Source organism: Phascolarctos cinereus, unplaced genomic scaffold (genome assembly GCF_003287225.1).
Source record: "Phascolarctos cinereus isolate Bilbo 61053 unplaced genomic scaffold, phaCin_HiC Scaffold_4;HRSCAF=312, whole genome shotgun sequence".
Classification (NCBI taxonomy): domain Eukaryota; kingdom Metazoa; phylum Chordata; class Mammalia; order Diprotodontia; family Phascolarctidae; genus Phascolarctos; species Phascolarctos cinereus.
The window spans coordinates 161664329-161676600 of record NW_027555847.1 but is presented as its reverse complement, the minus strand read 5'-3'; the positions used below and the strand labels follow the sequence as shown (position 1 = coordinate 161676600).

Here is a 12272-nt window from a genome sequence, read left to right as displayed (position 1 = left end):
GCCCTGGAGTTAGGAGGACCTGAGTTCAAATCCGACCTCAGACACTTGACACTTACTAGCTGTGTGACCCTGGGCAAGTTAATTAACCCCATTGCCTAGCCTCCCACCCCAAAAAAAAACCTTTGAAAAGAAAAAAAAGAAAAAAACCTGAGACCATTAGTCAAGAGCTCCCTCTTCTCTCCTCCTCCTTATCTCACATCACCCAGATACCTTCTCCTTTAACTCTGTCTCACATGAAGAAGCGGCCCTTGAATTTGCAAGGCAAATCCTGCTATGTGACAAGTGATCCCATTCCATTCCATCTTCTTCAGCAGATTATCCCTCTATCATCCTCATTCTCTTACTAATATTCAGCTTCTCCCTGTATATTGGTTGTTTCTCTTTTGCCTACAAACATTTCCATGGTTCCTTTATCCTTAACAAAAAAAAAAAAACCTCACTTGATCCACTGGCTACCCTCCTATGCCTCTCCTCCTTTTCATGGCTAAACTTTTTGTGAAGCCCATCCACTCTCTTTCCTCTGACTCTCTTCTTAAGTCTCTACAGTACGGCTTCCAACTTCTGAACCTTCTCCCAGGTTTCTATGAATATGTCTCTTTCATCATTCAACTTAAACTGCTCTTTCTGAAGTTACCAGTGACTCCTCAGTTGCCAGATCTAAAGGCCTTTCTCAATCTTCATCCTTCTTGACCTCTCATAAGCCTCTGCTGTTGTTTGTCACCCTCTTCTCCTTGACACACTTCTCTCTAAGCTTTCATGGTACTGCTCTCTCCAGATTCTCCTCCTACCTGTCAGGCTTTTCCTTCTCAGTCTCCTTGGTTGGATATTCATCCAGGTCATATCCACTCGGTGTGGATGTCCCTCAAGGCTCTGTCCTGAGCCATCTTCTCTAAACCTCCTATGTTATTTACATTGATGATCTTGTCAGCTCCCATGGCTTCAACTGTCTTCTCTCAGAAGATAATTCTTAGATCTATCTGTCCAGCCCTAACCTCTCCTTTGACCTCTTGGACATCTCAAATTGAACGTCTCATTAGACATCTTAAACTCAATATATCTAAAACTTAACTTATTATCTTTCCCCCAAATCCTCCCCACTTCTAAACTTCCTCCATTACTGTCCAGGGCACCATCATCCTCCCAGTCAGCCAGTCTCAAAATGTAAGTGTCATCCTCAATTCCTCACCCTCTCACACATACACACCCCATATCCAAACAATTGCCAAGTCCTGTCAATTCTATTTTAATAACATCTCTTGTAAATGCCCTATTCTCTCCTCTGACAATACCACCACCCTGGTGCAGGCACTTGTCATCTTGCAACCCTATTACAATAGCCAACTTGTTGAGCTCCCTATGGGGCAACTAGGTGACACCAAGTGCACAGAGTGCCAGACCTGGGGTCAGTCCTGAGTTCAAATCTGGCCTCAGACACTTAGAAGCTGCATGACCCTGGGCAAGTCACTTGACCCTGTTTTTCTCAGTTTCCTCATCTGTAAAATGAAATGGAGAAGGAAATGGCAAACCATTCCAGTATCTTTGCCAAGAAACCCCAAATGCGGTCCCAAAGAGTTGGACATGACTGAAAATAACTCAATGATAACAACGAGCTCTCTGCTTCAAGTCACTCCTCATTCCCTTCCATCATCCACTCAGCTTTCAAAGTGATTTTCCTAAAGTACAAGTCCTACCATATCACTTTCCTATTCAATAAACCCCATTGGCTCCCTAATACCTTGAGGATCAAAATAAAATCTTCTTTTTGGCTTTAGAAATCATTTATAAACTAGCCCCTTCCTACTTTTCCAGTTTTCTTACATCCTAAATATAGTCTGTTCCGATCCAGTGACTCTGGTTTCCTTGCTGTTCCTCACATAAGACATTTCATCTTCTGGAACTTCATTTTCACTGGCTGTACCCCAAACCTAGAATTTTCTCCCTCCTCCCTCCCATCTCCCCAGCCTGGCTTCCTTCAAGTCTTAGCTAAAATCCTACCTTCTGCAATAAGCCTTTCCCAGTCTCCCTTAATCCTATCACCTTCCCTCTGAGATTATCTCCAATTTTTCCTGTTCTTATTGTGTACATAGTTGTTTTCACATTGTTTCTACCATCAGATTGTAAGGTCTTTGAGAGCAGGAACCATTTTTTTGTTGTTGTTTTAGTTTGGTTTTTTGCCCTTTTTTTGTATCCCCAGCACTTAGCAAAGTGCCTGTACCATAGTAAGTACTTAACAAATGCTCCTTAACTTGACTTTACAGTATTGTAGTCATTATATAAACTGTTCTCCTGGGTCTGCTCACTTTACCCTGCACACAGGTTCATATAGTTCGTCCCAGGTTTCTATGAATATGTCTCTTTCATCATTTCTTATAGCTCAATATTGTTCCATTCTATTCACATACCATAATTTGTTCAGCCATTTCTCAGATGATGGGCATCCCCTTAGTTTCCTTTTTTTGCTACAACAAAAAGAGTTGCTGTAAATATTTTTATACATATGGGTCATTTTCCTCTTTCATTGATCTCTGGAGTATATGCCTTGTAGTGTTATCACCGTGTCAAAGGGTATGCACAATTTCTTGACTTTGGGGTATAACTCCAAACTGATTTCCAAAATAGTTGGATCAGTTCACTGCTCCAATTATGCCTCTCCTTCCACAGTACATTCCATAAAATATCAATGAGTGGCTATAAACAGGGGTTGGGGAAACTTTGGAAGGATGAAGGATATTTTTCCCATAGTAAATACCATTTTAAAGGTCTTCCTTTGGATCCTCAGCTAATGCTTAAAAAAAAAAAGTCAATATTAAGCTTGATATTCTAACATCTAACACTAATTGGAGCAAAGTGCTTAATTTAGAAACCCCTAAAAGACCTTAAGTGACAACACACTGCAGACGCATGCAATTTCACATTAGGGGAGTTGAAGAATTATTTTGGTGACAATGGTATTGGGTAAACAAATGATGATGTCTCAGGACTACTTTCCTGAAGGGGGATTGGTGACAAAGCAATACTGTACTAGCATACAACACGTTTTCTTTCCTCTTATAAGAAAAGCATTAACAAGTCAGATCCCTTGAACTAGCACACAGCCTTGCGAACAGCAGGCGCTCAAAAAATATTCATTGTTAGGGCAACAATCATTTGGATACTTTTTATAGTTTATAAATGGGATATTCCTTACAAGCTTCAGTTCACAAACACCAAGAGATAAATTGTAATTTGTCAACGCCTCACGCTTTATATATACTAAACGTGAGGCTCCTGAGAAACGAATTTGTTACTTTGAAGCCAGAACTTATAGGTCTGAATACCACCTCAGTGTGACCTTGGAAAACTCATTTCACTTCCCAAAGCCATAGGTTCCTCTTCTGTAAAATGAGGCAATTGGACTGGATGACTTCTAGGGTCCTTTCCAGCTCTAATTCTATGATGCTATGATCTTAAGTTACTAATGGGAAAGCTTTTAAGAACTATGCAGGACTACGTTGACAGAAACTATAATAACAAACGAGAGACACAAAAAGCAGCACAAATTGGATTAATTGAAATGTGCATTCTTAGTCCTGAGGAACGGATGGCGAAACAAACCTCCCTTCTCTCTACAGGGGACTGCATCATGGTGCACATTCTGTCAGACACCATAATTTTTCACTTGGTTTTTGTTCAACAGGTTTTTTTCTATTACAAGAGGAAAGAATAAACTAAAGAGGAAGATATATTGGACAATAACTATGATTTTTTTTGGTGAGTTAATTGGGGTTAATTAACTTCCCAGAGTCACACAGCTAGTTAGTGATATGAGTCTGAGACTGGATTTGAACTCAGGTCCTCCTGACTCCAGGGCCAGTGCTCTGTGATTTTTTTAAAAGGTATAAATAAAACTTTTTTTAAGTTATCATAGCATTCCAATTATTATGTTCTAATATATTCTGCACCAGCAGGCATTTTTAATTTTAAAGATGCACATTTTTGATATTTTATATAAATTATTTGAGTACCTTGCCAATGTTAATTAAGTTTACATTTAACTCACATAGTTATAATTTAATTCACATATATTATCCTGTTTGATTTATCACAACCAACCTCTGAGCTAAGTAGGTCAGATTTTATTGTCATCATTATACAGACAGAGAAGCAGAGAAAGAAGTTAAGTGATTTAAGCAAAATTATAAGTGTAATGATTTATTTAGGTATTATATAGAGATTCTAGAGCTATATGTATTTCCCCACTGTATTACAGAGAGCTAAAGAATTATAATATTACAAAAGTCAACCCCACCCCACTTCCATTTTACAAAGAGGAAACTGAGGCCTAGAAATGTTAAGTCACTTCCTCCCCAAAGTTAAACAATCTTCTCCTAACATCAAAAGCTAGAGCTGCATTTATTGGAGAATGGCTACACAAATTGTAGCACATCAATGTAGTGGAATTATGAAGAATTTATAAAAGTATGGGAAATTTACTTATGTGAATTGATACAAAAATGGAGCAGAATCATATGTGTGTGTGTGTGTGTGTGTGTGTGTGTGTGTGTGTGTGTGTGTATGTACAAGACTATACCAATGTAAATGGAAAGAAGGGGAAGAAAGTAACTGAATGCTGCATAATTATGACTAGGCTTAGCTGTAAAGAAAAGATAAGAAAATGTACTTCCCTCTTTACTTGGCAGAGGTAGGGTATTGAATATCATACGTACTCAATTGATGTATGTGTTTTAGTTTTACTAAGCTGTTTTTTTTCCTCCTTTTTTATTTTTTGTTGTAAGAAATAGTTAGAAAAAAAGGATAGATTTAGAAATTAAGATGATATAAAAACCATTAGAATTTTAAATTTAGAAAACAAAAATCAAAAGTCTGTGTCTCATTAATTTCACATTTAGAAGTACAAAGCCAAAGGTTTAAGGGAGAAATGGTGAGGGAAATAAGCATTTATATAGCACCTACTATGTGCTGGGCACTATGCTCAGCATTTTTTACAAATATTATTTCATCTGATCCTCATCACCATTTTATAGCTGGGGAAACTGAGGCAGAAGTTAAGTGACTTGCCCAAGGTCACAGAGCTAGTAAGTATCTGAGGCCAGATTTGAACTCTAGTCTTCCCAAGTCTGGGCATAGCACTATATCCATTGAGCCTTTGGTACCTATAATTTTCACACAGGCCATTTCCACAGCCACAGACTACATTCCCAGCCCAAGCCAGCCATCTCAGATATCCATACATGCTCTTGGTGAAAAAGGTATGTACTTTCTACACGTTATCATATGAAAAATGGTTACTAGCAGGTTACTATCAGCAGGACATTCACCCCATAATTATTCCTAGAAACACAACTAAAATCTAATATCCTTGAACATTTTTTAATATGATGATGTACAAAAGCAGTGTGATATAGTAGAAAAAACACTGTACTTGGAGTCAGGAGCCACATATTCTAGTGCTAGCTCTACCATTGATTTGTTCAAAGGTCTTGGATTAGTCACTAGATGTCTTCATGCCTCTGTTTCTCCGTATGTAAAATAAGGACAATAATATCCAGCCTACTTGTCTCATAGTACAGCCTTAAAAAATCAAATGGAATAATGCACATACAAGTACACAGCACTTTACAAATACCAGGAAATGTCATTCATTTTCATATTAAAAGGTTTTCCCCCATTGACCACAAACTATTACTAGGTCCACTCATTTCTCAGGCTCATATTTATGTCCATCATAGTTAATTCCATTCTATGACATATTGTTGGGTAGCACTTTGAAGCTGATGATGTGTGAAGTGCCTATTCTTCACTGGTAAGGTAGAGGATTGTCACTAAAGAATAGGGATGTCAGAGCTCCATCATTCCAAGACTATGGGAGGGAGCAACTTTTTCAGTGTTAGTTGCTGGCAGTGGAAGAGCAGGAAGACCAGACCTCAAGGGCCTGTGAGAGAAGAAAAAAGAGATGTGAGGCTTCTTGGTCTAGGAATTATCCCCAGATAGTTTAGTAATCAAAGGATATCCCAATCCCACACACTCTCATACTGAGGTACAGCTTTAGCATGAAAGAGAAAGACACAAATGCACATAATCCGAATGAGAAAGGAAAAGGAGAATTGTATAAAAAAGGCTGACACAGCTACACAGGGAACTCATTGGCCATCTCAATTTTATTTTTTTAAACACACACACACAAAATGAGATCAAGGGGAAGGGGAGAAAAGGAAGAGGGAGAGAGGGAGAGATAACTAAAAATGTTTACAGACAAAAGAGTGACATGATCCTATAAGAATATGTCAGAAAAGCTAAGGCCTAGAAAAGCTATAGTTTATATTGAATGCTAAGACGACGACAACAATAACAAAAAGACCAAAGGATGATAAAGGACAAGATAGTAGCATTATTTGAGCTGGACAGGACAACAAAAATGGATGACAGAAAGAAGGTGGTACTACCACTACTCAACTGTTGCTTTGTTTCTATTTTCTTTACCAAGAAGAATGAGTTCCAGACTGAGGAAGATGGAACAAATATTTAACAGGAAGTTTAAGTCCAAGTACCTGGCCATTCTGAATGAATTCAGGTCATCAGATCCAGATAAAATACAATCCAAAATATCAGTATAACCCACAATAACCAGGGGAATGTGGTATAGGCATAGGATGTCCAGATTTCAGAGAGGTATATGGCAATGTCTTCCTTATTACCCTTGTAGAAAAGATGAGCAAGGTCTGCGTAGGTGACTGCTCTCAGTGAGCTTTAAGAAAAAATGGGGGAGGGAAGGAGATGAGAAGAATAGAAGAGACACCACAAGACTGATGGCATTGTATCCATTTTCAAAAATGGAAATAGTGTTCTGAAAACTCTGTGTCAATGAGTTTGACCTTAATTCCTGCCAATAATACTAGAATGTATTATTAAGGCCATAGTTTGTAAGCACTTGAAAGGTATTTTAAAGACCACTGAGTTCAACCCTTTCATTTTACAGATGAGGAAACTGAGGCCTTTGAATTGTGCCTCTCCCAAAGTCACACAGGTCATAAATAGCAAAAATGATATTCAAACCTAAGTACTATGACTCCAAATACTGTCTGGCATCTAGACTGGTACAATCTGGGGAACGTGGCATAGGGAAAGTATGCTTTGATTTTAGAAAGGTCTATCACAATGTCTTTCTCATTATCCTTATAGAAGAGACAACAGAGTACAGACCCCTCATTAGGTAGATTCAAACTAATTGAATGACCAGACCTAAAGAGTGGTGATCAATATCAACCTGAAAAGAGTGGGAGCACAGCACAATGGCTAGAGGGCTAACCTCAGCATCAGGACAACCTGGGTTGGAGCCCTGCCTCTGACACATATTGAATGTGTGACCCTGGGCAAATCACTTAATCTCACGGAGACTTTGGAAGCTAAGATTGTAAGCTATAGACTAGTGATAGATACGTGTTCGAGAGAACAAGTTTTCTCACCTGGAGCTTTCTATGCCAATGAAATCAGAGGAACAGTTTAAAAAAAATAGTCCTATTCAACACTTTTATCAGTGCTTTGGATGAAGGCATAGATGATATATTTATCTAATCTGCAGATGACTAAAAGCTGAAAGGGGTAACTACTAAATTAAATGAAAGAACTGGGATCCAAAATCATCCTAATAGATTGGAACAATGAGCCAAATTGAATAAGATGAAATATACTTCAAGAATCTATGATTTCATTTGTGTAGTTATTCCTGCACCAATGCAGATAACAACCCCTCAAAGACTTAGGAGACAGCCTAATGAATTGCTGTGACCAAAAAACATTCATCACCCACTGGCCAACCCTTTGGTACTAACTTAACTAGGCTAGTCCTCAGAAGACAGACATAGAGTCTGCCTCTGAATCCACAACCCAAACACTTCCAGCTTCGTAGGACCAGACAGAGCTTAGGCTCAGCTCACTGTTTCCCTCTCTGTCATGAAAATATACCAGAGGAGGACCTTAAGGAAATATGTAGAGTCCTACCCTTGGGTTCAAAAAATCGGCCTCACAAGGACAGGACAGAAAAGTTATTAGAGAACTATCATGTGAAAAGGATGTGAGGGTTTTAGTGGACCACAAGCCCAATTTCAGGGCAGTTAGTTGGTACTGTGGATAGAATGCGGGGTGTGGAGTTAGGAAGACGTAATTTCAAATCCAGCCTCCGATGCTTACCAGCCATGTAAGCCTCGGTAAGTCAGTTCATCTGTCTGCCTCAGCTTCCTCAACTATAAAATACAGATAATAATAATACCTACTTCCCAGCATCATGGTGAGGATCAAGTGAGAATATTTGTAAAATGCTGTGCAAACCTTAATGTGCTACATGAAATTAATTATTATTATTACCCAATGCCAGGCACATAGTAGGCACTTAATAAATATTTTCCTTCCTTCATTCCTCAATATTAGTCAGCAGTGTGGCACCACAGGCCCCAAAGCTTAATTCAATCTTAGGCTTCATTATTAGAGCTATAGTGCCCAAAATAAAGGAAATGATAGTCTCACCATATCCTAACCTGATAAGCCCACAATGGAAATATTACGTTCGGTTTTAGGGGTGCCACATTTTAGAAAGGACACCGAAGTTGGAGAGCACCTGAGGCAAATGACTAGGATGGTGAGGAGCCTTGAAACTGTACCATATGAGGACCTGCCAAAGGAAATGGGATATTTAATCTACAGGAAAAAAAAACCTAAAGAGTACACCATAATTGTCTTCAAATATTTGAAGGGCTTTCAGGTGGAAAAGGTATTATACTCACTTTGTTTACTTCCAGAGGGCAAAACTAAGACCAGTTACATTGCTTGGAGGCAAATTTTAGCCAGACATAAAGGAGAACTTCCTAATAATAAGTTCTGTTCAAAAACAATATGTCCTGCCTCAGGACAGAGTGAATTTCCTTCTTCTGGAGGTCTTCAAGCAAAGGTTACATGATTATTTGTTGAACACCTCGTGAAGGAAATTTCTAGTTCTGGTATGAATCGGCACTTCTAAGGTCCCTTCCAACTCTGAGATTATATGATTCTAAGAAAGAACTGGACCAGAAAACCTCGAAGGTCACCTTCCAGATCTATAACCTTTAGAATGGCAAATGATCATGTCTTTCAAAGTTTAAGCATGATACCTTTTCCCTCAAAACCACACACACACATACCTCAAGATTCTGATACACAGAAGATAAGGCAGGGTGGGGAAGAGAAAGGTGATAAGTAGGTGGAAAGATGGTGTCCTGGTGTTTATTCAAAATGATGTTCTCTTCCTTTCCCTCCCCCCCCTTCCTCTCCCCCCCTCTCTTTTCCTTCTCTCTCCTTCCCCCCTCTCTCCCTCTCTTTCCCTTCTCTCTCTTCCCTCTCCCTCTGCATGTTTTCTCTCCTTTCTCCCCTCTCTCCTCTCTCTCCTCTTCCCTTCTCCCTCCCCCTTCACAAACACACACACACACACACACACACACACACACACACACACACACAATAAGAGTATCTCTATACAAAGGGTCAAAAGCTTTACCTAAATACTCTTGTAATACTGCGAAGTACTGGGCAAAAGCTAACTTTTATTCAAGCAACAATTCTTAGTGTACCCCTCAGCAAAATCACCAGTATTTGTTTTTAACCCTGTTATCATCACTTCAAAGACAGGAAAACTGAGGAAGAGTATTCAATTCATTCAAGATCCTAAAACAGTAACCAAGACTTGGAAACTGAATACTAATGCCCAAATCACCTGACCACTTTGCCTTCACCACAGGCTAGCTCAAGTTCCATTAGGATGCTCATGGATGACAAAAAGTCTCAAGGGCAGCTAAGCTTCTTGGTTTAGCTGACAGGGATTTAATAAATATATAAATAATAGATTGCATGTCCAAAGCTGATTTCTAGGATTTCTCTTCCCAGAGAGGGAGTCAGAAATGGTCACCTTCCTTCACTTGACACATACCCACATACAGCCATGTCTGTACTTACCGCCATGACCAGCTCAAATGGATACTTGTAGACTCGAACTGGAGACTGATATTTCTGGACCATTTTCAACTGGAACCTGCAATCCAAACCATACAGAACCGTTTTATTATTTTTTTAATTCAGCTAAGTTGTAGCTTCCTAACTCTGAAAATAGGATGTTTCACACTCCAACTGCTGTTCAGTGGTATGGGAACAATAGATACTAGACTGTAGCCCCTCAAGTCAAGTCAACAAGCATTTATTAAGGACCTGCTAGGTGCCAGGCACTGTGCTAAGTGCTAGGGATACAAAGAAAGGCAAAACACAATCCCTTCTCTCAAGGACCTCACAGTCTCATGGGGGAGACAACAGGAAAACAACTATGTACAAACAAGATATAGACAGAATAAACTGGAGATAACCTTAGAGAGAAGACACTACTAGCATTAACGCCTAAGCTTCTTGAAATGCTGAGGCATTTATGGGGATCTGGAGCCGCCAAATAACTGCCCCTTGGTCCCAACCATCAATCTTGACACTGGGCCCAAGATGGATATTGACCCTGAAGGATGAGCACACACATAATACAGTCATTCAAATCCTTTCACACCTATGGGGAGGCAGCAAGGTATAGCAAAAAGAACACTTTCTCCGGAGTCAGGGAAAACCCAGTTCAAGTCCTAAGTCCTACCTCTTCTGCTTACTACCTTTGTGACTTTGGGCAAGTCATTTCATTTCTTTGGGTCTCAAGCGAAATAGTTGGACAGAATCTCCAGCTCTAAATCTATGATCCTGAGAGGCAGCTGAGGTAGAAAGCTGGCCTCACAATCATTAAGATCAGGAAACCTGTGACATGGTGGCTTTGTGATTGATTAACCTTTAGGCGCCTCATGCCACTCTCTTAAGACTGTAAGTTTCAGAACAGTTGCTTATCTACACTGGTAGAAATAGTTTCCTGATTGGGAGCTTCCTACAACAACGAAATTATAGGTCTGGACCCCACCTCCAAAAAAAAAAAAATCAAAGAACAACACTCACTCACCTACATATCCAAATAGGAACAACCACCCCTCCCCTTATTTGCCTACTCCCCCACACTAAGCCAGTGTGCACATACAGCGCTCCTCAAACTCTCAAATATCCCTGCACATACACACACACATACACACACACAATCACTGCATGCATACTCATCTCTCACACAAGCCTGCATGCATTTACAACACCCCTCACTGAAACCCTCACGTGTCCCTGCACACAAGACGCCCCCAACACGCATTCCCAAGAGATCGCGCGCGTGCACGAATGGACACATGGACACACACACACACACACACACACACACACACACAGAGCCTCCACCTGTGCTCGATGCTGTGCCCGGGCCGCCGTCCTCCCTGGAGGGACCAGAGCCCGGGCTGAATGCTTCCCTCGCCACGATCCTGGACAGCGGCTGTTCCCAGCAGCAGGGTAAGGCTCTCGACGAAGAAAACTTCTCTAGGAGGGACACAGAAAGCAGGTGAGGAGCGCCTCCGTGCCCCCGATCCTCCCAACCTCCGATCCCCCAAACTCCCTATCCCTCCCACCCGGTCCCGCGGCCGGGCACCGAGCCCAGTTACACGCGGAGAAAATCCGCGGCCCGGCACCCGGCTCCTGCTATTTCTAGCAGCGCCTGGCCTGGCCCCAGAGAGGCAGAAGGCGCCGAGCCAGGCTGCGCTCCCGGCTGCAGCTGGGACCGCCCTACCCCGCCCCATCCCAGCCCCCCAGCTCCCGCCCCCGCCCCCACCCCCACCCTACCTCCGCCTCCGCCCCTGCCCAGGTCTGTCTGCCCATTTTGGGGTAGAGGAAGACTTGAGCCCTAAAACAAACTCTTGGAGACTGCAAGGGGGTATCGAGGGCCGGAGGGGTAAGGAAACAGCCCCTGGAGCCAGCAAGTACAGAGTTCCAAACTAGAGCCCAGCCCCTACAGACCCTCAATCTAGCCACGCCCCCATATAGCCCCGCCTCCATAGCTCTGGTCCCCACCCTCGGCCCCCCACAAATCCACGCCCCCTCTCAGGCTGGCTTCGCCTGCCTACGGGGGCTGGTTCTTTGCTCCGCGCTCCGCCCTAGACCTGGGAGCTCAGTGGCCCTTAGAGACCTCCTTCGTCCCCAAGCCTTAGTTCAGAACCTCTCTGTTCAACCCAGCTCCTCCTCCCTGCACCCCGCCCCGCAGCCGCCAGAGGTCACTGAAGAGCTGCTGGTGGTGAAGCCTGCTGCCCTCCAAAGAGGTTTGCGCCCTGCCCTGCACCTGCCGACTCTTGACTGCCTCTATC

The 12272-nt window shown here is 41.8% G+C and overlaps 1 protein-coding gene across 1 annotated transcript in view; it reads right to left on the bottom strand.

The window, feature by feature from the left end:
- SEC14L5 (SEC14 like lipid binding 5) overlaps positions 1-11559 on the bottom strand; it is an 82599-nt gene extending 71040 nt beyond the window's left edge. The window contains exons 1-2 of the mRNA XM_020979684.2: positions 11320-11559; positions 9979-10054 (exon numbers count right to left, since the gene is read on the bottom strand). Coding sequence (XP_020835343.1) covers positions 9979-10041 — 63 coding nt within the window. The 5' untranslated portion in view covers positions 10042-10054; positions 11320-11559. The remainder of the gene's footprint in view (positions 1-9978; positions 10055-11319) is intronic.
- Between the last annotated feature and the right edge of the window lie 713 nt (positions 11560-12272).